The sequence below is a fragment of the Fibroporia radiculosa genome (genome assembly GCF_000313525.1).
Source record: "Fibroporia radiculosa TFFH 294 genomic supercontigs, scaffold16753, whole genome shotgun sequence".
Lineage (NCBI taxonomy): Eukaryota > Fungi > Basidiomycota > Agaricomycetes > Polyporales > Fibroporiaceae > Fibroporia > Fibroporia radiculosa.
In genome coordinates this window covers 1-829 of record NW_012133493.1, presented here as the reverse complement: position 1 = coordinate 829, position 829 = coordinate 1, and the positions used below count along the sequence as shown (strand labels likewise).

The following is an 829-nucleotide window of genomic DNA, read 5'->3' as shown; positions in this document are numbered from 1 at the left end:
CAGTCTCGCCTGATGGCCGCTACATTGTGTCCGGATCTGAGGACAAGACAATCCGTGTGTGGGATGCGCAGACGAGCGCGCAATCGCTCCCTGCTTTCGAGGGTCATACGAGAGGAGTCAACTCTGTTGCATTCTCGCCTGATGGACAATACATTGTATCCGGATCTGAGGACAACACAATCCGTGTGTGGGATGTGCAGACGGGCGTGCAACCGCTCCCTGCTTTCGACGGTCATACGAGCAGTGTCTTGTCTGTTGCATTCTCACCTGATGGACGACATATTGTGTCCGGATCTTTGGACAAGACAATCCGTGTGGGGATGCGCAGACGGGCGTGCAATCGCTCCCTGCTTTCGACGGTCATACGCACTGGGTCAACTCTGTTGTATTCTCGCCTGATGGACAACACATTGTGTCCGGATCTGAGGACAACACAATCCGTGTGTGGGATGCGCAGATGGGGGTGCGATCCTGTCCTGCTCTCGAAGGATATACAGGCGACGTCACGTCTATTCCAGCCTCACCTCATTCCCCACTCGCAGCGTCTGCATCCCGGGCAGCGGCATTGGATCCATGCCATACACATAATTGTAAGTCTCATAATCGTTTCTCTACATCTGGTCATCTGAAACTACTTTGATGCGGGCGATGTAGCGCCTGACAACAGTCATAGCCTGCTTTCGCTTCCTACCCGCTGTTCTTCCGATCCCGCCCATGCTCTCAAAGATCCGGCTCGATTTTGGGCACAGTCTCAGCCATGGGCCCTTTTCCCTGATGAGGAGGGCTGGCTTGTGGGTCCTGAAGGCCGCCTTCTGTGCTGGCTTCCAAT

General features: G+C 54.8%; 1 protein-coding gene across 1 annotated transcript in view; it reads left to right on the top strand.

Annotated features, from left to right (window-relative positions):
• Positions 1-629, top strand: part of FIBRA_07810 (uncharacterized protein) — a gene marked incomplete at both ends in the record, with an annotated part of 4,409 nt that extends 3,780 nt beyond the window's left edge. The window contains one exon of the mRNA XM_012329475.1: positions 42-629. Coding sequence (XP_012184865.1) covers positions 42-629 — 588 coding nt within the window. The remainder of the gene's footprint in view (positions 1-41) is intronic.
• Between the last annotated feature and the right edge of the window lie 200 nt (positions 630-829).